At 40.8% G+C, this 26,659-nt stretch overlaps 2 protein-coding genes across 6 annotated transcripts in view; one reads left to right on the plus strand and one right to left on the minus strand.

Moving 5' to 3' along the window:
* Positions 1–2,592: 2,592 nt before the first annotated feature.
* fer1l6 (fer-1 like family member 6) overlaps positions 2,593–26,659 on the plus strand; it is a 91,265-nt gene continuing 67,198 nt past the window's right edge. For 4 of the 5 annotated variants that reach the window (XM_077727695.1, XM_077727696.1, XM_077727697.1 and 1 more), the window contains exons 1-10: positions 2,593–2,984; positions 16,101–16,186; positions 22,183–22,294; positions 22,441–22,495; positions 22,630–22,761; positions 22,854–22,916; positions 22,991–23,069; positions 25,059–25,215; positions 25,313–25,499; positions 25,633–25,734. In XM_077727695.1, coding sequence (XP_077583821.1) covers positions 2,950–2,984; positions 16,101–16,186; positions 22,183–22,294; positions 22,441–22,495; positions 22,630–22,761; positions 22,854–22,916; positions 22,991–23,069; positions 25,059–25,215; positions 25,313–25,499; positions 25,633–25,734 — 1,008 coding nt within the window. In that variant the 5' untranslated portion in view covers positions 2,593–2,949. The remainder of the gene's footprint in view (positions 2,985–16,100; positions 16,187–22,182; positions 22,295–22,440; positions 22,496–22,629; positions 22,762–22,853; positions 22,917–22,990; positions 23,070–25,058; positions 25,216–25,312; positions 25,500–25,632; positions 25,735–26,659) is intronic. The other variant, XM_077727698.1, reaches the window with a different exon arrangement.
* Positions 5,499–8,200, minus strand: LOC144204008 (general transcription factor II-I repeat domain-containing protein 2A-like). Its single transcript, XM_077727681.1, has 2 exons — positions 6,873–8,200; positions 5,499–5,602 (listed from the first exon to the last, which is right to left on the minus strand). The coding sequence occupies exons 1-2, from the start codon at positions 7,924–7,926 to the stop codon at positions 5,499–5,501; spliced, it is 1,158 nt and encodes a 385-aa protein (XP_077583807.1). The 5' UTR covers positions 7,927–8,200.

Below are 26,659 nucleotides of genomic sequence, written 5' to 3' on the forward strand. Positions count from 1 at the left end.
TGTCTCTAGTGTCCTTCGACAGCTCGTCCATAGTGGAGTTTGGAGTGTGAGAAACTGAGGTTGTGGACAGGTGTCTTTTATACCGACAATGAGTTAAAACATATGCTATAAATACAGGTAACGAGTGCAGACCCAGTTAGGCCTCATCAGAAGAAGTTCAAGACTCTTCGACAGCCAAAAATCTTGCTTGTTTGTAGGTGACCAAATACTTATTTTCCACTCTGGAAATAAATTCTCTAAAAATCAAACAATGCTGTTTTCCATTTTTTTCTCAGATTCTGTCTCTTATGGTTGGGTTTTACCCATGTTGACAATTACAGGCCTCTATAATCTTTTCAAATAGGTGTATTTGCACATTTGGTGGTTTACTAAATACTTCTTTGCCCCACTCTAGCTGTACTGTCATTGTACAAGTAATGTGACACCTTGACATACGATTGCCCCGACATACAAGGAACTTGAGATAAGTGTAAAATTCAAAGCAAATATTTACTTTTATATAGGAGACAAATTTTGAGTTACGACCATTCGAGACAGCCAGGGTGGCCAGGCCGCGAGAGGCTCCTTATTATTTCAGCGCACTCGCTCTCTCGCCTCATCTCACTCTTGCACTTTTGCTTTGCAGTTCTGTCTCATCACCCTCTTGCTACTGCCACAATGTAATTTCCTGAATACGGGATGAATAAAGTTATCCAATGCAATCCAAAGATCTCTACAAGCACTGGGTGTAATGTCGCATTTCTTCCGTGTTTTTTTTGCATTAGTCAGTGAAAAATTAAGGGACACTCAATGAATCCAAAGGAAGCCAGAGGAAATAAGGGTAGTGCGAAGAAAAGACGTATGATTGATGACAATCGATATTAAGTTTGCTTCGGAAGCTGCAGTGGAATACATTAATACATTAACCTCTTTGCCTTGTTTATTTCACAAGATTTAAATTTAGTGTAACGTAACATTAAAACATTTTTAAGTGTGTGTGTATCGGAATCTAAGTTCATTTAAGTTAAATTTAAAGTTTATGTTACATTGGGAGCGCATCCGTCAAGTCTCATTCTCTCCCATTCACAAACTCTCCGTTGTATTGAATAATGCCTCATTTTATTCTTAAACATCAAAATCACCAATTATTTGATACTCTGTTTGTAGATGGTGAATTAAAACCAATAAAATGTTTTTCCATTGTAATATATTCTGTTCTGTAGTGTTTTTTTTTTCAGAGGGTGGGAACAAATTAATATGGGCTCAGTCCCTGAACACATTAAGCTCATATCTCAAGTTATGACTTTAAAAGTATATGAAAATAACATTAAATAACAATGATCTTATAATTTGGGAGGCTCTCTATGAGCGTGACTTGGGTTGACACCTTTGTTTACAAGAGGAGGATTTGTTAACTTTAGACACTTATATCCTGGTCCTATGCTTACACACATTGTATTTATTTATCTTTTAAACTACAAAGAACATAATGGTGTTCTTTTTACTTTGGACTTCGACTTATATGTATGTCTATTTTTTCCACTCTGACCACCAACAGCTTGTTATGCTGTTTTTTATGGTATACTTGCAAAAAACTTAACATATTGCATTAACAGATGCTTATTTCGACTGTTCTGCGCTATTTTCCCATTACTTTAACCCAGGGGTACCCAACCAATGGATCGAGGACCGGTACCGGTCCGATAGCCGCCTGGTGCCGGTCAAGCTGAGAAATAAATATTAACGTTTTCAATCTTGTAGTCCTCCTTAAAATGTGAAAAGTTGTTATAATAATAACAAATCATTCTATTATGCTATAATTTGGAGAGAAATATGGCATAGAATAAGCAATTTTCTTTTTTACAAACAGAAAACCAACTTCAGACAATTACAGAGTTGGTTACATTCTTCAGGCAAATGGGCTGCAGGTGCAACATATCAGTCACTCAGCATCAGTCACTTGTTGGTAAATTTCTCATTATGATGTTACTTTTGATATTACATCTGCCACCTGATCTGGGCACCATTGGGCTGCTGATGCTGGCTTCAAACAACTACAAGCTGCACCCACTACGATGGATCGTGCACCGAAGTAGGAATCTGACTATTAAATACAGAATTCTGTTTTTTTTTTAATTTCTTGAGTTTTAGGATGGAAACAAATGCAATTGGCTATCTATTAGATTGGAAAGTAGATAGTTGGGGTTATTAGTCTTACATTATTATATATTTGCTCGCAATGAAGAACGCTTTGCTTTACTTAGCTTATTAGTCTTACATTATTATATATCTGCTCGCAATGAGGAACACTTTGCTTTAATTAGCTTATTAACATTAGAAAAGTCATTTTAGAACATCTGCTTGCAACCATGTAAATGTTTGCTCCTTAGTTAGACCAAACAAATGAAGGTCAAACAATCTTGGACTGCTGGAATGCGCAGAAGAACCTTCGGTTCAACATGACCCTCATTTGATTTGAGAGCTAAAACTTCTATTGACTTCTCACTCCTATTTTCTCACCCCTCCCTTGAGAGCTGAGATGTCCATTGTAACTGAGGTCCTTGAAGCTAATTAACAGGAAAAATATGCGTCTAATGCCAGAATGAACTTGGACGAAGGCGCGTCAGTTCGATTCTCTCTTGCAAGAAACCACAGATGAGTCTCCTGTCTCTTTTATCTGCATTTGGGAAGGCCTATGGTGAACCTATCAGAGGGCATGGCCATGAGAATTATTAACAAATAATGTTTTGTCAAGCGTGAAGAGGAGGTTCGAGTGAGAGCAGTATGTCATTTATTTAGAGTTGAAGAAAAAAGGATGTAAAGAAGCTAAGGTTTCTAGCTTTGTAATGCACGAGTTCCATTAAGAATGACCCTGTTAACATCAAGATTCATTTTCGTCGAACTAGTTTAATTTCTGTATTTACTAGTTAGTAAAGTATAAAAAATAAGTTTTTTTCCCTGTAACACAAGATGGACACAATAGAGACTCCTGCAACACAACAACGGTGAGCAGCTTTTCTTTGCATTTTGTAATAAAAGTGTAATGTAGATAGATTCTTCATAGAAGGCAGGCCTTCAGCAAGGTGTAATGCCTATAACATAAGATTAAGTTGCATCAATGTTTTGATTTTGTATCATCTTGCGAAAGGATTACAACCAGAAACTTTGAGCATGAGCATTTTCTATACTATAATTAGTTGTCTAACCTAAAAAATGGGAGGCACATAAATGTGCTTTAAATCTAAAAAGACAAGCAATGTTAAACATCAATGTAAATCTACACTTAACACTCAAATGAACAAGCTTTTTAAGCCTCTATTTGGACGGAGTGGACTCACTTACTTAATTGGTTGACCCAATTATCTGAGAAGTTGTCATTATTGAATTGAATTTTATACCCTTAATGTCATTATGCAAGTATGAGATTTTAAGCTTAGGTACACACATAAATACCATATTTACTCACCCGTGCGTATAAGCCGCACCCTTTAAATTGCCTTAAAATTGTTGCATTTTAAAATTTACTGCATATAAGCCTCCCCCTGATTCCCAATTTCACCTCCATGTTCATGGTTTTAATCGGAAGTACAAAAGTGTTACTTCGAAGGGAAAATCTTAAGAAAAATCACACGTGGTATTTCTGGGATATCAATCAAATGCAATTTAGGGCCAATATCATAAGGAAGTTAATATGCCTGTCTTTGTAAATGAAAAAATGCCAAATTATTCAATTTGAAATAAGAATCTTCAATCTTGATCAATCTTGATGAGAACCTGATGCTTTCTGATTACAGAAATTAAAATTTTCTTCCCAGAAGTTTAAGATGTTGTGGCAGCCATATTGCTTCTAATGTCAAAATGTCTAAATTATACTCCAATATTTGTCACTTTCAAACAAGAAATAAAACGAAAAAAATCAAGGTGGAGTTTTATTTTATTTCAAAATCAAGGCTACTCACCTCTCCTGGCCAGACGTTAGGTCGCCCGGACGTTTGGTCGCCCGGACGTTTGGTCGCCGGATGTTTGGTCGCCGGACGTTTGGTCCCTGTTGGTCTACGGTCTTTCGATCGCCAGTCAAATGGTGACAGAGAGTAAGTACTGTTGAAAACAGCTCTCAACAAGAGTTTAATATCTAAATATCTAATATCAATAAGAGCACTCATTTAACACACTGGCTGCTGCCATTGACTGTCATAGGCATCCAATGAAGCTTCATTCTCTCTGGAGGAACTTGCAATGTTGAAATATTTTAGATGGTCATTTTTATCAAACAAATAAAAGTCTTAGCATACTTTTAGCCCGGAACTTTGACATTAAAACTAAATGCAATTATTGAGGCAGTAAAATTTCCAAATTTTGTACAAAAAATACAAATACAAACTTACAAAATATTATTTTAAGAGCTGGTTTCAACAGTACTTAGATATTAACCACTAAACTCTTGTTGAGAGCTGTTTTCAACAGTACTTACTCTCTGTCACCATTTGACTGGCGAGCAAAAGACCGGGGACCAACGGGGACCAAACATCCGGGCTTCCAAACGTCAATGCGAGTAAATACAGTAATCAATAAATAAGTAATAAATAAATAAGCAGTCAACATAAATAAGTAGTCAACATGAATAAGTACTGTGATCCTTCGCCAAGTCAAAGCAAAAGACCGGGGACCAAACATCCAGGCGACCAAACATCCGGGCGACCAAACGTCAATGCGAGTAAATACAGTAATCAATAAATAAGTAATAAATAAATAAGCAGTCAACATAAATAAGTAGTCCACATGAATAAGTACTGTGATCCTTCGCCAAGTCGTAGCTTCAACATTCGGGGCTTCAGTTCATCGCTGTTTTTTTATAATTAATATAAATAAAAGTTCATAAAATGCTTACCACAAAAAAAATGGCGGAACTCAGACCCGCGAAAAAAACTGGCAGGCAGTGTCCATCATTGTTATCCAAAAATAGCTTTCTGAGCAGCCGGAATCCTGTGTGAGGGTGAATTTTTTATCAGAAATGCGAGCCCTGTGTTACCTTGTGGCAGGCATCGTGGTGCTTCTCCGAAAATAGACCTTCTGGGGGGCATCTGGGTCATAGAGCTGATGGTGGATTTTCCCAAAAATGTTTCAAAGTGAAAGCTCTGGGCAACGTTATGGCGGACACTATTGCCCTTGTCTGAAAAGAGCCTTTTGGGCAGCTAAGATGGATGGATGCCATGGAGGAACAAAGTGAAAGTTGAGTTAACATTTAAGTCTGGGCAGTGGGCCAACACCCTTGCTTGTATCCATAAACAGAGCTCTCTGGATGGGTAATGGGAGCTGTCAACGGATCACCACATTGTGGTGAGTTGGCTCCGATGGTGAGGACAGATGACCGTGCGACTCAAAAACTTTTTGAGTATCTGCTGGGAACGCCTGGTTGAGTCAACTGTAAGAAGTAGTTTCAATTCCTACCTCCGACAAAGTTTCTCTCATGTCGGGAGAGGCAGTGGACATTGAGTCCGAGTGGACCATTTTTTGCGCTTCTAATGTTGAGGTGGCAGACCGGTGTGCTGCAGCTGCAGGATAGTCGGTGCCTGTTGTGGCGGCAATTCCAGAACCTGCTGGTGCATACCGATGGTAAGGGATGCTGTCAGGTGGAAAAAAGAGTCATCTTGGGCTCTTTTGGCTCATGGGACTCCGTACCATCAACACAGTGTATAGTAAGTATGGGGCGCTGCTGACCTTGACTCAGGATATTGTAAATTGGTGGACCTCCTCAACTCCACCAACACACGTTCCCATGAGGAAAGAGAGCCGCGGGATACTGGAGCGGACTCTCTTATCTCTTGGGTTGAAGTCACTGAGGTGGTTAAAGAGCTCCTCGGTGGCTAGGCCCCAGTGGACGACATCCGCTCGGAGTTTCTAAAGGCTCTGAATGTTGTGGGGCTGTTTTGGTTGACACGCCTCTGCAACATAGGACATCGATGACAGTGCCTCTGGATTGGCAGACTGGGATGGTTATTTCCCTTTGTAAAAAGGGGGGCCAGAGGGTGTGTTCCAATTGTCGGGGAATCACACCCCTCAGCTTCCCCAGGAAGGTCTATTCTGGAATACTGGAGAGGAGGGTCCGCCTAAGGTCAAATCTCGGATTCAGGAGGAGCAGTGTGGTTTTCGTCCTGGCCGTGGAACAGTGGATCAGCTCTACACCCTCAACAGGGTCCTCGTGAGAGCATGGGTCTTTGCCCAACCAGTGTACATGTGCTATGTGGACTTTGAAAAGGCATTTCACCATGTCCCTTGGGGTTTCTTGTAGGGCAGGTATGGGCAAACTTTTTGACTTGCGGGCCACTATGGGTTATAAAATTTGAACAAGGGGCCACAGCAGTACATTGACTGCTGGGCCAAATATAATAAAGCGTTGCTTGTAGTATCCAAACCTCATAGTACAGCAAGCACATGCAAATAAATGTTCAACACGTTTCACTAACATTGAGGACTGCATTTTCCAAATGTACAAGAGAAATAGTAGGCCAAATAGATTAGAATAGAAAACTGTGATTTATCAACCCTGGAGATTGCATCTGTTTTTAATACAATTCAATTGAAGGCACCAAGTAAAACAAATATCAAAATTTATTGAAATCTTGATGAATATAACTTTCAACATTCAAAACATTACTACCCAACAACATAGGCGACTAACCTCAATCCTTTCTGTCCCGCTGCAGTGCGTAATTAAAAGATTCGCCCTTTCAAACTTTCAATTTTTTTATCATAGTAGAAAAACTCGAACTTTCAGTGGGAACAGTGTTGTTGGTCTCCCTTTTTTGCCAGTGCATCAAAGTTTGGTGTTAGTTTTGTTGTGGAAAGTCTCAGGATAGATCGGAGGTGTTGGTCAGTTAACTTGGATCTGTGACGGGCTTTGTTGATGTTCATGATGCTGAACGTCTGCTCACAAACGTAGGTCGAGCCAAACAACACCAGCATCTTCTGTGCCATCCTCCGCAGGTTTGGAAACATGGCTTCATTAAGTGAAGCGTAAAAGTCATCCAGTTTAGAAGAGTTAAACTTCTCCTTTGAAGTGGAATCGGACTGAAGATCGATCAGTTCCAATTGCAGCTCCAGTGGCGCTGTTTCAGGGTCTTGTGATAATGGACAGGAGACCAACAGAAGTGACTTCTCAATTTTTTCAAAATCTGAGAACTGACGGCAGAATTCTCCGTGCAGGTCGTCCAGTGTTTTGCAGTATTTCTTTATGTTTCGGGTGGCCTCTTTTAGCGTGGCTAGAGTGGGAAAATGAGAGAACGATTTGTTTGACATTTGTCTGGAGAATAAAATCAGCTTCGATTTGAAGGCTCGCACATTTGTGTAGATGTTGTGTACAAATTGATCTTTCCCCTGTAGTTTCACGTTCAGGTCATTCATGTGCGAAAAAATGTCAACAGAAAAAGCAAAGTCACACAACCAGTTCACGTCTCTCAGCTCGGGAAACTCTTCGGATTTCCCAATTAACTCCAAAAAGGAGATGATCTCCTCTTTGAGCTCCCATACTCGTTGTAGCACTTTGCCCAAACTTAACCAGCGGACACGGCAATGGTAGAGTAAGTCCTGGTGATCCGCATCAGTTTCCTCCAAGAACGTAATGAACTGACGGTGATTAAGTCCTCGTGCGCGTATGAAATTAACAAGTTTTACAACTGGATCCACGACATGATTAAGCTGCAATACAGACTTACACAGAGACTCCTGATGAATTATGCAATGAAGGAAGATAAGATCCTGCCCAGGGTTTTGTTCTTTCACCTTATCCTGGATTCTTTTCAGCAGTCCGACGTTTTTTCCAGTTAAATTTGGCGATCCATCTGTGGTGACATTGGCAAGTTTATTCCATGGTAGTTTCATTCTCTCAACGACAGCAGACAAATGTTCATATAAGTCCTCGCCTCGCGTTTTCCCCTTCAGCGGCTCCATGCTCAAAAGTTCCTCAGTTATCTCAAAACTTTTGTTTATCCCGCGGATAAAAATGAGGAGCTGAGCAGTGTCTTTAATGTCCGTACTTTCATCAAGCGCTAATGAAAATAACTCAAAGGTTGCCGCTTTTTTGTTTAACTCGCTCACTATATCTTCATCAATGAGTTCCACACGGCGAGTTATTGTCCTGCGTGATAAGCTGATTTTTTTCGAACTTGCCTTTGCTCTCCGGACACAAAACACCAGCTGTCTCTATCATGCATTCTTTCAAAAACTCGCCTTCGGAGAAAGGCTTGCTAGCCTTTGCCAGTTTGAAGTCCAGCAAAAAGCTTGTCTTTGTGCTTGCCTCTTGAATTGCAGTTTGCCGGTGAAAAAAATTCTGCTGACTCTACAAATTAGCCACCAATCTCTGAGCAGTAGCCGCTCGTTGTTGTGTTGACTGCTTGCTAGCGTAGTTTGCATGCTTCGTGGCAAAGTGACGGCTGATATTGTACTCTTTGAAAACAGCAATAGTTTCTTGGCATATCAGACATACAGCGGTTGATCGGACTTCAGTGAAGAAATATTTAGTTGTCCACTCTTTATTAAATACACGACACTCACTGTCCACTTTCCTTTTCTTTGGTCCGCTCATTTTTACAGAAGGGCTCAAATGACAATGAGAAAATTAAAGAGGGATAAATAAAGAGAAAGGCGCGACTCAACAAAGGCCTAAATGTCAGCGCGCCATTTATAGGTGAAACACGGTATTGCATGGACAAGATGTAATGAATGATTTATGAAGCATTATTATTTTATTTATTGGACAAGCTCGGCGGGCCGGATTAAATTGTCTAACGGGCCGTATACGGCCCGCGGGCCGTAGTTTCCCCATGTCTGTTGTAGGGGGTACCCCGGTAGCATGTGGTTACGGAACCTGTTACGCCTGGTCCGGTCCCTTTTGGACCGGTGTCAGAGTCTGGTCTGCGCAGCCAGCTGTAAGTCGGACCGATTCCAGTGGGGTTGGACTCTGCCAGGGCTGCCTTATGTCACCGATACTGTTAATCACTTTTATGGACAGAATGTCTAGGCGCAGCCATGACTTTGGCATTGAGGGGGTTTGCTTTGGTGGCCTCAGTATTGTCCCTACTTTCTGCACTTTATATGGTTCTGTTGGCTTTATCAGGCCGTGATATCCAACTCTCACGGAGTGATTCGCAACCAAATGTGAAGCAATCGGGATGAGAATCAGCACCTCCAAATCTGAGACCATTGTCCTCAGTCAGAAAAGGGTGGCATGCCCTCTGGAGGAGTTTAAGTATCTTGGGTTCTTATTCAAGAGTAAGGGAAGAAAGGAATGGAAGATCGACAGGGCGCTCGGTGCAGTGTCTGCAGTGATGCGGACACTGCACCGGTCCGTCGTGGTGAAGAAGGAGCTGAGCCAAAAACCTGAGTCTCTATTTACCGATCAATCTACATTCCCACCCTCATCTATATTCACAAGCTGTGGGTTGTAACCAAAATAACAAGAACCTGGATACAAGCGGCTGAAATGAGTTTCCTCCGCAGGAAGTCCGAGAAGCTCGGTCATCCAGAAGTGGCTCTGAAATGTTCGTAAGTTCAATTTTGTATTGCGCGCCTTTTTCCAAGTAGTGCTTCTTTCCGCCGCTAATACCGACGCCTGGCGCTGTAAGAGCTCAGCTCACCCAGCATTCACCTTCCTCTGCCCAGTTTGTTGCAGTGCAGAAGTGCGTGAACGTATCTCCAGTGCACAAAGAACCTTTTTCATTTTTATCATTAAATATCTCGTGCATCCATTATTCAATATGGTTGATGAAAAGCGAAAGGCTTCTAGTGAGGGAGGTGCTGGGATGAGGCAAGCCATTTCATTTGAAACAAAAGTGGCAATAATAAAGAAGATTGATGCGTGTGAGAAAGTGGTGAGCATTGCACGGGAATACAACTTGAATCGTTCGACCGTCAGTACCATTTGTGAACAGAAAAATCGAGCAGCAACACCCAAAAATTGAACATTGCAGAAAAGGTTGCAAATCAATTGAATGATGCCATACAGTGCTCCCGCATCATTTATGATGGAAAAAAAGAAGAAAACTGCAAGCGTCATTAGATAGCTTCTTTCGACCAGTTTCTAATAAATCTCTCTCTCTCTCTAATGTATGTATACAGTGCTGTATGTATTCTCTCCATTTTATTAAATATATTTTTTCAGTACAAACCAATGCTGGCTATTAATACAAGCCTTAACCGTACAAATTCTTGTATATAAACCTTCAATATACTTATATAGGCCTTAAACATCAATTATAATATAAAATATAGCACTGAATCAATTTCAAATGGAACAATTTCAACTTATGAACAATTTCAACCCATGAACAATTTCAACTCATGAACAATTTCAACCCATGAACAATTTCAACTCATGAACAATTTCCACTCATGAACAATTTCAACTCATGAACAATTTCAACTCGAGAACAATTTCAACTTGAGAACAATTTCAACTTGAGAACAATTTCAACTTGAGAACAATTTCAACTTGAGAACAATTTCAACTTGAGAACAATTTCAACTTGAGAACAATTTCAACTTGAGAACAATTTCAACTTGAGAACAATTTCAACTTGAGAACAATTTCAACTTGAGAACAATTTCAACTTGAGAACAATTTCAACTTGAGAACAATTTCTACTTACGAACAATTTCTACTTACGAACAATTTCTACTCATGAACAATTTCTACTCATGAACAATTTCAACTTATGAACAATTTCAACTTATGGACAATTTCAACTTATGGACAATTTCAACTTATGAACAAGCGCCCAGAACGTGACTCGTTCGTACGTAGGGGAGCGTCTGTATAGTTCTTTTGTCATTTCACCTGGTATAACAGCGAGCACACTAATTCGGTTTTCGCCTTCATTCCGAGTGTATTGAGAGAAGAACTTCAGCCACTAGATTGGCTTCAACACAGCATTCAAAGCTGGACTGCAAACTATATATTATATATGGATCAATATTGGGCCGCAACAGGTCTTGCAACTGGCAAGCAGCCGCCGAGTCCATTATCCCCCTTGGTAGACAGCGCCGTACAATATACACCACTATCTGCCCGTGGATCTTAAATACCTGGGCTGATATATCAATTTCAACTGTGGTTTGAGCTTCCAGGGAGGCAGGGATTGACACTCAGCTGCAGCTGCCACTCAGTCAAAGCAAAACCGACTCGATTAATGACGACTTTGATGAGATAGAGCCTGGTGATGTTTGCGCCATTCACCAAGCTGTTTAATTCGGGCACTGAAGACAAGAATAAGAGGGAATCATAGATGAGGAATGACCTGATGAATTGAGCTTTACCTGTTTCTTTTGTGTTTACTGTGAAAAAGGGTTGGTCATTGTGTATGTGAAAGCGCACGGTTCCCTAGCATAAACAACATTGAGTTATTTACGTTATTGCTATTGCTTTGCACTATTACTAATGTTACTATATTGTGATTGCTTTAACGTTAATATACCATGACAGCATAAGAATGTTTTTTTACGTTTAAGAATGTTTTTTTTATGTGTTTACTGAATGGAGGAAATGTTTTTCTTCCAATTTGTGATACAAATACTAATACTGTACTTCAAATAAAATGATAAAACAGTTGTTTATTCATTTTGGAAGTGAATGGAGTTGCCAGAAAGTTGAATTGCAATCTTAATAAAGTTTGACTGACCTATCTGACACCAACCTCTACTCTAGCGCCTTATAATGTAGTGTGCCTTATATATGGTAAATGTTTTAAAATATTTAAGTAATTGAAGGTACGCCTTATAGTGTCGAAAATACGGTATGTCTCTCAGCTGGGATACTCCCGGAAGAGTTGGATGAAGTGGCTGGGGATAGGGAAGTCTGGACATCCCTACTGAAGCTGCTGCCCCGCAACCCGACTTCAGATGAAGCTGAAGAAGATGAGATGTTGAGATGAAGTGGATGGGTAAATGATGGCTGAATGGCATGGGGGAGCAAAGTATAAGTTTAATTTCCTCCAAAACAATGAGGGCAATAAAGATTAAGAACGATTGAGAAATCGGCAAGCAATTTTCAATATGGCTCACTGCTTGAAGCAGTGTCCCAGAGATTGATGACATGTTCATAGCCATAGAATATGGCAACCGTCCTGACAGTTTCATGTCCTTGACAAAAGCATTTTTTACCAAAAAGAAACAGTAGTCAAGACTTCAAAATCAATATCTTCTTTGTGAAACTTCTCACAAAACCTCCCCTGAAAAGCTCCCTTATGGCGGCTCCTGAATATTCCACCGATGATCAAATGCCTCTCAATTCTGAAGAAAAAGACTCCCAATAACCTTTTTTTTTTAAATAAATTAACCGGAGAGGAACTATTTTCACTGATGAGTACAGTTATTAAAATATTTTAATATATTTTATATATAGATTACAGTGTTCCCTCGCTTATCGCGGTTAATGGGGACCGGGACCCCCGCAATAGCTGCGTTTCCGCGAAATAGGCGTGCCCCTTCAAAAATGCTTAAAGAAACGTGTAACACGTGCACAAAAGCACCACCAAGCAAAAACATCATAGTAGTCCGGATGGATGATCTTCTGCAGTATTTTTGCACGTAAGAAACATCGTTATTGGCAGTTGTGAACAGTTTTTTTTGGGCGGTGAAGATTCGCCTGTAAAGAGCCATGACGCCGTCAATGCGATTCCTGAACTCTCACCATGTTATTGACCATTTTTTTGGCCTTTTTTAATGCAATTTCTAATTCTTATTGAATAGTTTGTTTCCACCTCTTGTAAAATGATGTAATTTATAACTTTAATTTAATATCTTTAAATTTTTTATTTATTTTTTCCTGAAAAAATTCTGCGAAGCTCTGAGTCCGCGATAGCTGAAGCGCGAAGTAGCGAGGGAACACTGTATATTTAGCGGTGGAGCGACTGGTTAGCGCGTTGACCTCACAGCTCTGGGGTCCAGGGTTCAAATGCTGGTCCAGTCCACCCGTGTGGAGTTTGCATGTCCTGCCTGGGCCTGCGTGGGTTTCCTCCGGTTACTCCGGTTTCCTCCTACATTCCAAAAACATGCATGGTAGGCTGATTGGACATTAAATTGCCCTAGGTATGGGTGTGAGTCTGCATGGTTGTCCGTCTCTTTCTGCACTGCGATCAGCTGGCCACCGATTCAGGGTGTCCACCTTCGCTGCCCGGAGTAAGGTGGGAGAGCCTCCAGCTCCCTAACCCATGACCCTAATGACGATTACACGGTTCAGAAAATGAGAGAGAAAGAGAGATTATATTTAGATATTAGTGCATTGCAGTCTTAATTTCTCACATCTTTAATATTTAATAAATACACCTTGATAATTGTACTTGTAAGTCTGTATAGGCGTAAAAAATGTCATATGGTAGTTATAATATTGATGATCCTATTTCACGTTTTTTGATTATGCCATGTCTGGTCTACATTATACGTGATATTCAAGGGATTACTGTCGTCAACAGGAATAAGGAGTCACATCAATAAGTAGTCGGGTACAAAAAGGGAATAAAGTGGCGAGCAGCCGATGGAGTTTTATTACAAGCACATGATAAGAAATGACTCTAAATTAGGTCCCCCTAGTGCAGAACTCAAGTTGATTATGATGGCGGCTCTTGGGAAGAAACTATCTCCGAGTCTTTTTGTTTTGGATGCTATGGTCCTGTAGCGCCTGCCAGAGGGCAGCAGGTTAAAGAGGTGAAGGCCAGGGTGTACTGTCTATTATCTTGCTTTTTGCCCTTCCTAGACACCGGGAGTTTGTAGATGGTGGACAAGGGAGGTAGGGGGCAGGTGATGATCTTTGGGGCTCTGCTGATCACACTTTGCCCATGCTCTCAATCGCTGATTGATAGAAGGAAACCAGCAGGTTGGTGTTTAGTTGCTCCTTCCAAAGTACTTTCAGGAACTGTAGCCTCTATTGCGCCTTCTTGACGAGTACTGTGGTGTTTGCTGCCCAAGTGAGGTCAGCAGACATATGCGCATAAAGACATGCCCGAAACTGGTGACAAGGTGACAAAGACAAAACACTATGACGTCATTACGCTTTGACGCAAGACAATGCAACCGATATTTCAAAATAGAGAATAAACACATAAAACACTAAACAAAATCTATTTTGATGTCTATGAATAAAATTCAAGGGAAAAAAACGTATCTAGCACAAAAGGTCGCCATTCCACCGCAGTTATAAACGCGCTCTGACTGGCCAGACTCCATTAGCCTTGATACATTCATAATGTTTGCCATGTCAGCTCATCCCAAGAGTATTTAAGGCTGATCGAATGTCTTGCGGTCGATCATTTAAATATAAGCATTGATTTCTGCTTAATGTGTATCCCACGCTGTTATTGCACCCAGAGACTTGGTGAACACTATACCAGTATGGACACATTCCTGGTTGCGCTTATGTTACTTCCTTTATGAAAGGAAATTGTATATTTGTAATTATCAATTTTTGTTCTTGTTTGAAAGTGACAACTATTGCAATTAGAAGCAATTTAGCCACCAAAACATCTTAACGTTCTGGTAAGAAAATTGTATTTCATTGAAAAGCATCAAATTCTCATCAAGATAGACTTATTTATTTTTTCAAATCTAATAATCTGATATTTTGGATTTACAGAGACAGGCAAATTAACTTCCCAATCATACTGACCTTATAATGTGGTTTTGATTCATACAACATCTCAGAAATTCCACGTGCAAAGATTTTTGTTAAGATTTTCCCTTCAAAGTCACAGAATAGTGGTTATTAAATTCTAGTTATAGGCATATGAAAACACTGATATTTAATAATATCGAAATATAATCTATACATAAAAAAGTATGGATACTGTATTTTCATGCCAAAATGGGACACAATTGAAAGTATAACATTTTCTTTAAAATGGGCAGGGCACACAACTATTCAGGGCACCTTGTGTATGCACTAAATTCAAGATTTTCTATGACTGGCCCTTGACTGACAGATTTCATTTCTTGCCGACACACTACTTACTGCAGTCAACCAAGCGAATGTTCACTCTTTAAAAAAAGCCTGCTCACGTACATTATGGTAAATCTATTCAAAACATCCCAGATGAGTGGCTAGGCAGTTGACTTCTGTGTGCTTGTAGCGCTTTTAACCCTTTAAAACCCTTCTCAATAGTCAAATATAAAACCTTGTAGCTATAGAGGAAATGTCTGACGTGATTGAAAAGGGTGTGAATGTTTGAAAGATGAACTCAAGCCATGGATCAAACACAAAAGAACAGCCGGGAGAAGCAGCATTGCGAACGGGCAGGGAGGGAGGGAGGGTCTGGATGGAGTGAGGAAGGGAGGGAGGGAGGGAGGGATAGAGAGCTTGTGAGGGAGTGAGAGAGGATGAGGGTAAGTGAAAGGGTGAGTGTGAGATAGTGCATAAGAGAGTGTGAGATTGAGAGTGAGTGTGTGAGTGTGAGTTAGAGTGTGAGTGAGAGAGTGAGAGTTAGTGTGTGAGTGAGAAAGGGAGAGATTTATTGTGTGAGTGATAGAGTGAGAGGGAGGGGGAAAGTGAGAGTGAGGGGGAGAGCGGGAGTGAGTGTTAGAGAGTGAGAGATGGTGAGTGAGTGGGGGAGAGTGAGAGATGGTGAGTGGGTAGGGGAGAGTGAGAGATGGTGAGTGGGTGGGGGAGAGTGAGAGATGGTGAGTGGGTGGGGGGGTGAGAGTGAGTGAGTGGGGGTGAGTAAATGGGGGATTGAGTGAGTGAGAGTGACATATAGAGTGAAAGAGAGTGAGGGAGTGATGGTGAGAGAGCGAGTGTGAGAGCAGGAGAACGGGAGTGATTGTTAGAGAGTGAGTGATGGTGAGTGAGTGGGGGGAAGTGAGAGTGAGTGACTGGGGGAGAGAGTGAGTGGGGGGAGTGAGAGTGAGTGGGGGGGAGTGAGAGTGAGTGAGTGAGTGAGAGAGAGTAAGAGTGAGGGAGAGAGTGAGAGAGAGAGTAAGAGTAAGGGAGAGAGTGAGTGAGTGAGAGAGAGTAAGAGTGAGGGAGAGAGAGAGTAAGAGTAAGGGAGAGACTGATTGAGAGAGAGAGGGAGTGTAAATAAATATGCCTATCATATACAATATAGATACCCTAGTGATTTGTTGTGTTGTTTCATTATCAGAAAGATCAAGCTTATGTTCGGCATCAAAGGTAAAAAGAAGAAAAAGGTCAACTCAGACGTGGTCTTGGAAAACAAAGCAGCTCTGGGTATGTCTTTGGTCTGCGCACATACACATGAAAATAAAACTTAAATCTGCTTTACTAAAATAAAATTCAATAGTGTGTGTTCATCCAAAACAGAGAAAGGAAGACTCATCTGTGACAACCATTCACATTGTCAAGCTCATTACAAATCCCATTTGTTTTCCACAACACATAGTTCATCACTTGTTTAAGATACTCTTGCACAAAATGTGCCATGAATAGAAGAGTGGTTGCATGCAAGAGCAATAATAATGAATCAGGTGGAGTCTAACAAGTAGTAAAATGAAAATGTTTTGCAAAAATACATAAACAAAAAACAAAAAATATTTGGAAAAAAACAAGGAATTGAGAAATAAAAACTACAGTAACTTGTATTCTAGATCACCTGTTTGTCAGTACTGGAATCAATGCAGGACTTAGACGCAGAGTATACTAAAATTTACAAGCCTTCGTTCAGTGGGGAAAACCCAAAATACAAACTTACTCCAAGAAGGATAAACTCATTAACAAAAAGTCATTCCAAAGTGGAGGACAAACAGTAGAACCGTCAGAGTGGCAAACAAAGTTAGGTTTCTTACAAAGGCAATGGCTGTGGCAATGATCAAGGCTGGGGTGACGCGTCAGCTAACGAAAACAATGGCACAAGACAAGGGGAACTCAGGGCTGCCAACCACTCTGGAATTTCAGGAGTTTCTACAGATATGCAATGAAAACACGGGACTCTGGACAACCTCCCTAAACTATGTAAATCCCAAAATATGTTCACCTAACAAATTTCAAATTTAAATGCCTAGAAATTCATACCATCAATACGGCTTCCGACATCTACATTCAACTGCCCTGCAAACAGGAAGAATTTTGTAACTCGAGTGCTGTGTGAATGATCCAAGTTACAAGTTCTGACGAATGATTCGTCTTGCGCGACTTCAGGAATGAATTGCATAGGTATCCTCTATTGCCTATTGACATTTTCCTTTTCATTTTTCCCTAAGGTAAGTGAGTATTCTTAAAGCTGACAAAACCACTAGTCTTTTGTTTGAAAAAAAAATCCAACATTTCAGGACAACAATGCACACACATAATGTTGTATTAAATGCAGTGGCGGTCTGTGCATTTTCTTGTAGGGCCTTCAACTAATCAATCCAACCTTCAGAAACTATTTTAAGGCTGTAGGACCTCGACTGCAGCTACAGCTGCGAAACATAAAATATAATCAATGCACAAAAATGGAGTAAAATCCACTTCTTTACAGCATTTATAGGATTAAATACAAATACTGGAGATTTTTTAGACATTACAACCGTACCAGGGGTTTAATTTCCCCGGTAAGAAAATGTGATCGACGTCAATGCCGAAACGGCAAAAATTGCACTAAAAAGGGGTAAAATCCACTTCCTAGGAGCATTTAGTGATTAAATACAAACACTGGAGCTTTTCAGATATCAGAACAGGGCCCACAGTTGAAATATTATTTAGGAATATAGCCATATTTTAATTACCAAAAATCCTTTTTAACTGTACACAATATCCATCCTCCTTTCTTTCTTCCTTCTTTTCAATCGCTATCAAAGCTAATGATGGAGATCGAGCCTGTCCTGTCATATTTGGCATAGTCCGTCTTGAAAATGGCTTTAAATCCACACACCAATATATTTGCCTGTGCAACTCTCTCCGAATACAGCTTGGTAGCTCTCATAGTTAGCGCACTGAAAGTGGCGGATGTGATAACTTTTAAATATAGACGACGGACCCAACTTGCATCCGTGCCGTAAGCTCGTTTATTGAGACTCACAGATGGCCTTTCACACATCAACATCCGGGTCACTCTGGAAAACGTAATGACCATCATGTGCCGGTGGTTAAGCCCACTTGTACAACCTGATGTAATTTACCGTTATACAGTCGAACCCTGTGATACGACCGCTCGTCGTGCAACATTCTTGTCTTACGACGAAAATTTTGATCGAATAATTCGCCCGAGATACGATCAAAATTTCGTGATGCGAGCAAGCCAGGTGGCCATGGCACTGTCTTTTTTGCATCTCTTTTGTGTATAAAATATTTCTACGACCACTGGGCGGACTTTACATCCCCCCCCCCCCCTCCTCCTCGCGTTGGTTACATTTACATACCAGGTAAACAATATTATTATGGATCGGCAGAGTTTTGCAAAGGAAATGTGACCGTTTACATTGGACACGAAACACGAAATAATTGAAAAATATGAGTGTGGTACGTGTTACTGAGCTCGCTAGGCAATACGAGAGGAATATGTCAACCATTTCCACCATCCTTAAGCAGAAGGACGCATCAAGACATTTGCCTTGATTATCGCAGAGGAAAATTATATCCCCCAGCAAGTTTTCAATTGCGATGAAACTGGTCTTTTTTGGAAAAAGATGCCCAGGCGGACATTCATCGTGGCGGAGGAGAAGGCATTACGGGGACACAAACCCATGAAGGACCACTTAACGCTAGCGTTGTGTGCTAATGCAAGCAGTGACTGTAAAATGAAGCCGCTATTAGTGTACAATGCAGAGAACACACGTGCCTTCAAGAGACGTGATGTGGGGCGCTAATTCCAAATGTTCCATATGTTTCAAGGGTGTCTCCTCAGGTGAGTACGGGCTACCACCTACTGCTCCAGGTGTGCCTTTCCCCTCCACATCTGCATGAACCACCACCGGGTATTTGTTTGTGATGTCCAGCTGCTCATGCGGAAACTGCAATGTCTCTGGTCTGGATGGTTGGTTGTACAGCAGGTGTTCAATGTGGATGAGCATCGGCTCACTCCATTCCACACCAGGTAGGTGACTGGTCCGAGTCTCTTTTCCACGGTTCCTCTTGTCCACTTCTTACGATTACCAGTGGTAGATCACCACTCTGGTTCCCATATTCTACCTTAACGGTTACTTGTTCCATCAAAGGAATATTTTCCCCGTAAAAGGTCGACAGCTGCACTTCACTTACTTTTGATGGCAGATGCGTAACTGTACTGTCATTTCCTTCTTCCAACTGTATTTGTGGGATACACGGCATTCAATGGATATCACCCAAACAATTCATCATCAAAATTTCCTGTTGTCTCACTTGTATTTTCAGTTACATACCGTGTATGTGTCCTTGCCTATATTTCGTTTTACACATCCTTGCAATGTCCCCTACTTTGGAACACTTGTAGCATGTCTCTGTTTTAAATCAGCATACTTTGGCTTTGTGGTTGCTACCTGCACATCGTTAACAGGGTTGGTAATTTTCTGCTCTCTGTGGTCTGGAATTTCCACTCGAGGTTTTACCCTTCCATTTGTCGATCCTATTCACTGTGGCAGGACCTTGTCGATCCTATTCACTGTGGCAGGACCTTTCATTTTGATGCCAAACTCCAATGTATTTCTTGATGCCATTCCCATCGATAGCGACAGTTCGCATGTTTTTTTAAATGTCAAATCTTGTTCTGCAATTAACCTTCTCTGAATAGCCTCCATTCTCAATCCACGAACGAATCTGTCTCTCAGTGCTTCATCTAAATGAGGACTGCCAGGTTTAGAACCATATACATTCAATAACTTCGGATCAGAGGTAGCACACGCAGAGTCGGCTTGATGAGATTTTCAAAGACTTCAGCTGAAGGAGGTGTCAGAATAGCCAGCTCTGGGAAATGAGTCCATCCCCCAGCGTGACCAGTTCGAATCCCTCCCTACCTCCAACAGTTGAGCTGGTTTTATTAACAAAGGGTCATGTGACCTAGGTACAAACTTGAGGCGGGAATAAGTAGACAAAGAAATGGGAGTGTCGTGATAGATGACAACCCCTTAACTAAAAGGTGTTATGATGGAACTTTTCCACTAGGCTCTGCAAAATTCTATCCTAGTGACTAGAATACATTCTATACTCCACAAGGACCAAATTCATAGTGGGTGGACAACTGCTTTAACGTCACACCATAATCTGACACAGACTCGTTTGCTTTCTAATTCCTTTTTTGAAATTTGAATCACTCTGCGATCACCATCGATTTCGGTTCGTCATGTGATGATAATTTTCCGCTTAGTACATCATACAAGAGGATACCTGGATTCTCTGGAATGCAGAGTTTTTTTTAGCATACAATAAGCTTCTGCACCTATTACGGCCAGGAAAACGTTGGCTTGCTTACCGAACTCCACTTCGTTTACAATCATCCATTGCTCAAATCTCTTCAGGTAGGGCTCGAAGTCTTCTTGACCCTCCTTGTATTCGCCAAGATTTCCAATGAACCTGGCCATGGTGCCCCGCCACCTTGACAACTCTTGCTGATGCCAGTTTGCAAAGTCCCGTTACCTCCGTGTAACGCCTTAGTTTCCGCGTACTGAAACTTGTAATCCCTACCGGTTAGAAAGGGATCCCATCCTCATCGCCACTGTGATAACTTTGCAGTATAGACGACGGAGCCAATTTGCATGAGTGCCGTAGGCTTGTTTATTGACACTCACAGACAGACTAAACAAATCAACATCCGGGTCACTCGGGAATATGTAATGACCACCAGGTGGCGGTGGTTAAGCCCACTTGTATAACCTGATGTAATTTACCGTTATAGTATCAATATACTACAGCAGACATACCCTTTTCCCGTTCGCGCACAGAAAGTGGTGGACACATCCTTTTCCCGGCTGTAACAGGCTTGTTAGCTTTGGAGCTGACAGCCATTTCTTAATGTCCATTTTTTTCTGGAAAAGTCAGTCTGGAAAATAGCTTTGTGAGCAAATCTGCAACCAAATCCATTTGTTTTCCACCGTCTGCCATTGCGGGTGGAGTTTGCGAACTCTGGCTGGCTCACTTTTGCTTTGATCCGCCTACTAGCCAATCATATTTGGTGAAAGTGATGACGTATCCCTCCGCCTGCAAAATGGCCTTGGTCTCACCAAATCAAATTCTGATTGATTAAAGCAACAGTCTTATCGACGCTTATTTAATGCAGCAGAGCCCGCAGAACTGATTGTGAAGGCCTTGAGGCAGATTTCTGACCCTGGTAACAAATAATGGCTGAAATGTGATTGGTTAAATGCTTCAATATGAAAACACACATCTGGAACCAGTGCAACCAAGGGGGAAATCAATGAAAGGAAGCTAACAGACAATTTGGAAATATTTAATAAGTATTGATAGACAAAATATAATATATGTTTTATATATTTCCTAGGCCAGCAGAGAAGGCCTTGGAGGCCCTGACGGCCCGCCACTGATTAAATGTATTTGACGTGTTAAATGGATTGAAGGCCATTGCCAAAGCTGAAACCATGCCAGACCTTGCATCAGAGGTGGTCATGGTTTGCTTGGAAGTGAATCGTGGTGCATCTCACTTTATGTTGGAAAGCGACCGCACAGGTTCAGAACAAAGTTGAAACACACATGCATGTAACAGGCTTCTCTAGCCATAGTCATTATGGGAAATATTGTTTAGTTCACAGTACGTCCGCTAACATGTGTTGGGTTTTTTAAATTTAGAAATTAGGAGGCTGAATGTCTTCTAGATATTTGGGCAGATGCCAACATATAGTGGCCGTTGCGTCTATACCTTCTGAATTACCAAATGTTCTACAAAGGCTTGTACTAGTTGGAATGTCCATGTCAATATAAGCATGAGTGCTATAAGCAGGATCTCCAGGATTGTTTACTCAAGTATTTTCCCATGTTACTTCGCCCAGACCAATTTATCTAATTATCGAACGATGTTTCAACATGAATAGGCTTGTTGGTTCTTTGCAAAATTGCTAAATATAAATTAACCACACAATAAAAGTCTGACCAAATATAATTTGGTCCAGATAAAAGAAAACAAACTGCACTTTCCAGCTGTGAATATGCCTTTAAATATGAACAAATGTTGTATTGTTGTACAAAACTTTATAACATATGCGTTGCATTGTCATGAAATTATGGGATTATACTTTTAATAGTTGTGTGTGTATTTATTTTCCATATTTCTTTTACAACTCAGAATGTTTCTTTTTTTGTAGACAGTAAAGAGGGGCTCTATTGTGAAGCGTCTCCAATGCTTAAAGGAGAGAGTGACGAGGATCAACATGGATTCTCTGCTATCAGAACCAGAATCATGCCCAATATTAAAAGGTGCTTTACTTGCTACTACAAAAGTCTGATGATGTCACACAATCTCCTATTTTTATTTATATACAGCAGCATCACACATTGCATGCTTTACTACTTATTAAATCTTTTCATTGCTGAACTGTGTGCTTCTAACGGAATTTGTGAAGGTCCAAACTGAACACACATCTTCACAACAGTGAGGGGAAACCACAGAGCTTCCAGGTAAACAAAACAAAAAAAAACCTGTACAATATATAGTTGTTTTTTGTTATCTCAAAGAGATAGTCTTAGTAGTAGTAACAGTAGTAATAATGTTATTATTGTGTGTGTATTTTGTTGTTGTTGCCTTTATGTAGATTGCTATAAATATCACTGAGGCCAGGCAACTAGTTGGGGAGAACATTGACCCCATTGTGGTGATTGAAATTGGCGATGAGAAAAAACAGACAACAGTAAAAGAGGGAACCAACGCTCCTTTCTATAATGAGGTAAAAAAATCAATAAAAAATAATAAAAAAAAACCAATCATATTGACCGCAATTTGCCATTTAATAAAGTGTGAGCTGTTTCTTTCTTTCAGTATTTTGTGTTTGACTTCTTTGCCCACAAAGAGATATTTTTTGACAAAGTCATCAAGCTGACGGTAATTCGGTAATTAAATATATCATATAAGAAGTTGATTGTTGTCAGTCTCATTGTTATTCCTGAATTGGTAAGGTAATGCATTCCAAGATGCTGAGGAGTTTCTGCGTTGGCTCCTTTAAGTTGGATGTCTGGACAGTCTACAAACAGCCAGGTAGACATTAAGAATAATTGTGGTTCATTAGTATTCATTTCTCTGGTAACATGTTGTTGCTAGAGCAAGACATTGATTGCAATTTTCTTGACAGTGTTTTCCTAATCCTGTTAATATATACCGTATTTTCATGACTATATGGCGCACCGCATTTAAAGGCGCAGTGTCATTAACAAGTGCTATTTCTACATTTGACACACACACAAGACGGACCGCACAAAAACACGCGGCCAGGCATGGCAAAACATACACCAGCTTAAACATACGGACACACGCTAAAAGCACATTTTTAAATAAGGCAACGGAAGCAAAACTGAGTTCGGTTGTACTTTATTTTGCCATTTTACAATGTACTCATGTTTTTTGATTCATCATCACCCACAAATTCATCAATGTCTTAATTTTCTGTGTCCGAATTGAACAATTTTCCAAATGATTCAACAAAAACGCCAGGTTTCCTCTCGTTGTTGTCAAATACACTCACATTGCCATGTGGCTTGACAGATATGATGCCGGCTTTGGCAAAACTCGAACAACAGTGCAAGCAGACACGTTCGTCCAAGCGGCCACAATCCATTCACAAATAGTGGTGTAACTAGCCCGGTGCTGCCTGCCACCCTTCGTAAAGCTGTGTTCGCCACCTTTCATCCATCGTTCCCATGCTGCTCGCAACTTTGCTTTGCACGCCCGGTTGATAACGATGTCCAGCGGTTGGAGTTCTTTAGTTAAGCCTACGGCGATGACGGCAAGCTCAGAGTTCATTTTCGTGACTTGATTGTTTTACCACTGCTGCAAAATATGCGCGCGCAAATCAACTCAGCTTCTTCTTGACTTAACGAAGCTCGTTCTCGTTCCATTTGCTAACCATGGATTTGTTGATCTAAAATTCCCTCGCAGCTGGTCTATTCCCATCATTCCCTGAATAATTGATGGCTTGAAGTTTGAACTAGAATTAAGGTTTTCGAATGGCCTTCCCAATGTCCTGACTTAAACCCCATTGAAAATTTGTAGACAATGCTGAAGAAATACTTCCATGTCAGAAAGCCATCACATTTAACTGAACTACACCAATTCTGTCAAGAGGAGTGGTCAAAGATTCAACCGGAAGCTTGACAGAAGCTTGTGGATAGCTACCAAAGGCACCTAATTAAAGTGAAAATGGCCAAGGGACATTTTACTAAATATTAGCGCTGCTGTATGTATGTTTTTGACCCAGCAGATTTGATCTTTTTTTTCTGTTGACCCTTAATGAAGTCATAAAAGAACCAAACTTCATGAATGTTTTTTGTGACAAAGAATTATCTGTTCCAATCCCTCTATCAGAGAAAAATCTGAGTTGTAGATATGACTGGAAACTCAGGAGAGCCATGACACATCCATCCATCCATCCATCCATCCATCCATCCATCCATCCATCCATCCATCCATCCATCCATCCATCCATCCATCCATCCATCCATCCATCCATCCATCCATCCATCCATCCATCCATCCATCCATCCATCCATCCATCCATCCATCCATCCATCCATCCATCCATCCATCCATCCATCCATCCATCCATCCATCCATCCATCCATCCATCCATCCATCCATCCATCCATCCATCCATCCATCCATCCATCCATCCACCCATCCACCCATCCACCCATCCACCCATCCACCCATCCACCCATCCACCCATCCACCCATCCACCCATCCACCCATCCACCCATCCACCCATCCACCCATCCACCCATCCACCCATCCACCCATCCACCCATCCACCCATCCACCCATCCACCCATCCACCCATCCACCCATCCACCCATCCACCCATCCACCCATCCACCCATCCACCCATCCACCCATCCACCCATCCACCCATCCACCCATCCACCCATCCACCCATCCACCCGTCCACCCGTCCACCCGAAATAACAATTCTTCTTCATTTTAATAATCCATGTGTCTGGTTATCTCATCTCGTCTTGTTTTTCTTGTTTTAGGTCACCATTTTATCAACAAGTGGGCAATGCTGTCAGTCCCTGGTGACATTCGCACGGGATGCAAAGGTTATATTAAGTGTGACATTAGTGTTTCGGCAAAGGGTGATGCTATGCAGCCTGGTCTTAAAACCAGTGAAGCCGAAGAACAGATAGAAAAGTATATAAAGCAATTGTATTTTTTTTCCTATTAATCAAAACGTATATACGCTAACACATATTTTTCCCCTACCACATATTCAACATCATGTCCCCAGGAATCTACTTATACCCGAAGGCTTTCCATCTGAGCGTCCCTGGGCACGTTTCTCTGTTCGGGTCTATCGAGCTGAAGGTCTTCCCCGCAACAACTCCAGCATCATGGCCAATGTGACCAAAGCCTTCATAGGAGACAACACAGCGCTTATTGACCCTTATGTTGTTGTTAGCTTCTTCAAGCAAGTGGTAAGTCACATACTGATTGTGTGAAAGTAATGTGTAAATACTCTATGATTTGTCCCAATTGGTGCTTCAAAACAAACCAAAAATAACATGCCAGTCCACTTGTACAGGCTTCTTTTTTGTTCTCAATTTTAAGGGTCGTACTTCCACACAGAAGTCCAATGCAGATCCAGTATGGAATGAACAGATTGTATTCACAGAGATGTTTCCTCCTCTGTGCCAAAGGATAAAGATCCAGGTCGGAAATATTAGACTTTAGTATACAGTGTTCCCCCGCTACTTCGCGGTTCAGCTACCGCGGACTCAGAGATTCACAGATTTTTTTTGGGAAAAAAATACAAATATTACATTGAAACAACAACTTTTACAGTTTTTTAGTTATAACATGAATTTCACTCTCTCTACCCGTATTCTATATGGTGTACTGTATACAGGGGGGGTAAGAAAATATATTTTTTAAATTAAAATAAATAAATTATTTTTTTTGGAATTAAATTCAAATTAAGCATTTTTGAAGGGGGATCCCTACTTCGCGGAAATTCACTTATCGCGAGTGGTCCCGGTCCCCATTAACCGCGATAACCGAGGGAACACTGTAATATGCTGCTGTTACTTCAATCACTAAGTATATGTTTTTATTTTGAACTTTTCTTTTCATCTCAATAAAAAAAGAAGTGGCACATTAGAATGGTGGTTAGCATGTCAACCTTACAGTTCTCAGATTAGGGGCCTCTTTGTATGAAATTTGCATATCCCACATCCCAAAATTATGCTGATTGAACACTCCAAATTTTCCCTAGGCATGAGTGTGTGTTTGTGTGTGTTTATATTGGTGTGTCAATGGTTCTCTGGCTCCTTGTACCCTGTGAATGAGAACCAATTCACAGTATACTTCGCCTACTACCCATGGCTAACTGAAATAGCGGTACAGGATACGCGAGTGAGTAAAATTACAAACAATTGAACTCACCAAAACAGCTATCTCTCAAAGCAATTACTATACAGTTTATCTGTGCATTTCAGGGAAGGGTTGCGCCACCCAATTCACCTTAGAGTGCTCCGATAGATAAATTTACACGAGGGAGTTGCGACGAGAAAGATATATATATATATATATATATATATATTATATATATATATATATATATATATATATATATATA

This window comes from Stigmatopora nigra, chromosome 11, assembly GCF_051989575.1.
Source record: "Stigmatopora nigra isolate UIUO_SnigA chromosome 11, RoL_Snig_1.1, whole genome shotgun sequence".
NCBI classification, from domain to species: Eukaryota; Metazoa; Chordata; class Actinopteri; order Syngnathiformes; family Syngnathidae; genus Stigmatopora; species Stigmatopora nigra.

What these genes read in the sequence shown, in the direction of transcription:
- LOC144204008 (XM_077727681.1), bottom strand. Translation starts at nt 7,926, where the DNA reads ATGGAGCCGCTGAAGGGGAAAACGCGAGGCGAGGACTTATATGAACAT. An exon ending in CATGAACATCAACAAAGCCC is followed by an intron (nt 5,603 to 6,872) that starts GTCACAGATCCA and finishes TCCACCTGACAG; the next exon opens with CATCCCTTACCATCGGTATG.